Source organism: Octodon degus, unplaced genomic scaffold (assembly GCF_000260255.1).
Source record: "Octodon degus isolate 3935 unplaced genomic scaffold, OctDeg1.0 scaffold00113, whole genome shotgun sequence".
Lineage (NCBI taxonomy): Eukaryota > Metazoa > Chordata > Mammalia > Rodentia > Octodontidae > Octodon > Octodon degus.
Genome location: NW_004524689.1, coordinates 6,617,884 through 6,618,523, shown reverse-complemented (window position 1 = coordinate 6,618,523; position 640 = coordinate 6,617,884). Strand labels below are relative to the sequence as shown.

The following is a 640-nucleotide window of genomic DNA, read 5'->3' as shown; positions in this document are numbered from 1 at the left end:
TTTTTTTTTTTTTTTTTTTCAGAACTGGGGATTGAACTCAGACCCTTGTGCTTGCCAGGGAAGCGTTATTCCACTGAGCCATCTCCCTGGCCCCCAGCAATTCCTTTTTAAATTATATCCTTCTTTCTTCCCCCTGTACTTTAGGGAAGGGTCTCACTACTAGACTCGTAGTGATTCTTCTGCCATCAGCCTCCAAGTGCCGATATTACAGGCATGTGCACCATGGCAGGCCTGGGGATCGAAACCCCAGCCCATCCGCTGAGCTGTATGGCTGGCCCTGCACTCCTCTGAAAGATGAGGAAGAAAGCAGTGTACTGTTTCCTCAGGGTTCAGAGAAGGAAAAGGTCTCATATTGCTGATCAAAGTCTTTCACAACCCAGGAGAATAAATGAGTCACCTAGCCATGCAGCAGAGTGGGGCGTGGCAAGATGTACCTGGGAGGGGTCCGCTCCCTGCGGACACCCAGCATGAGCCTGGGCTGGCCTCCCTACCTTGGCTGTGTCAGCGAGCCTTGCAGCACAAGCGCGGTATGGGAGATGCACTGAGAGCGGATGTTGCTCAGAAGCTGGCTGACTGCTGGCTGGCTGCACATCTGGAAAACAAAGGCAGCGTTAGGACAAGAGATAAAATAAGCCAGCGC

General features: G+C 52.0%; 1 protein-coding gene across 2 annotated transcripts in view; it reads right to left on the bottom strand.

Moving 5' to 3' along the window:
* Positions 1–640, bottom strand: part of Ube4b (ubiquitination factor E4B) — a 129,701-nt gene that overhangs the window by 56,844 nt on the left and 72,217 nt on the right. For both annotated transcript variants that reach the window (XM_004639643.2, XM_004639644.2), the window contains one exon: positions 492–592. In XM_004639643.2, the coding sequence (XP_004639700.1) occupies positions 492–592 (101 nt within the window). The remainder of the gene's footprint in view (positions 1–491; positions 593–640) is intronic.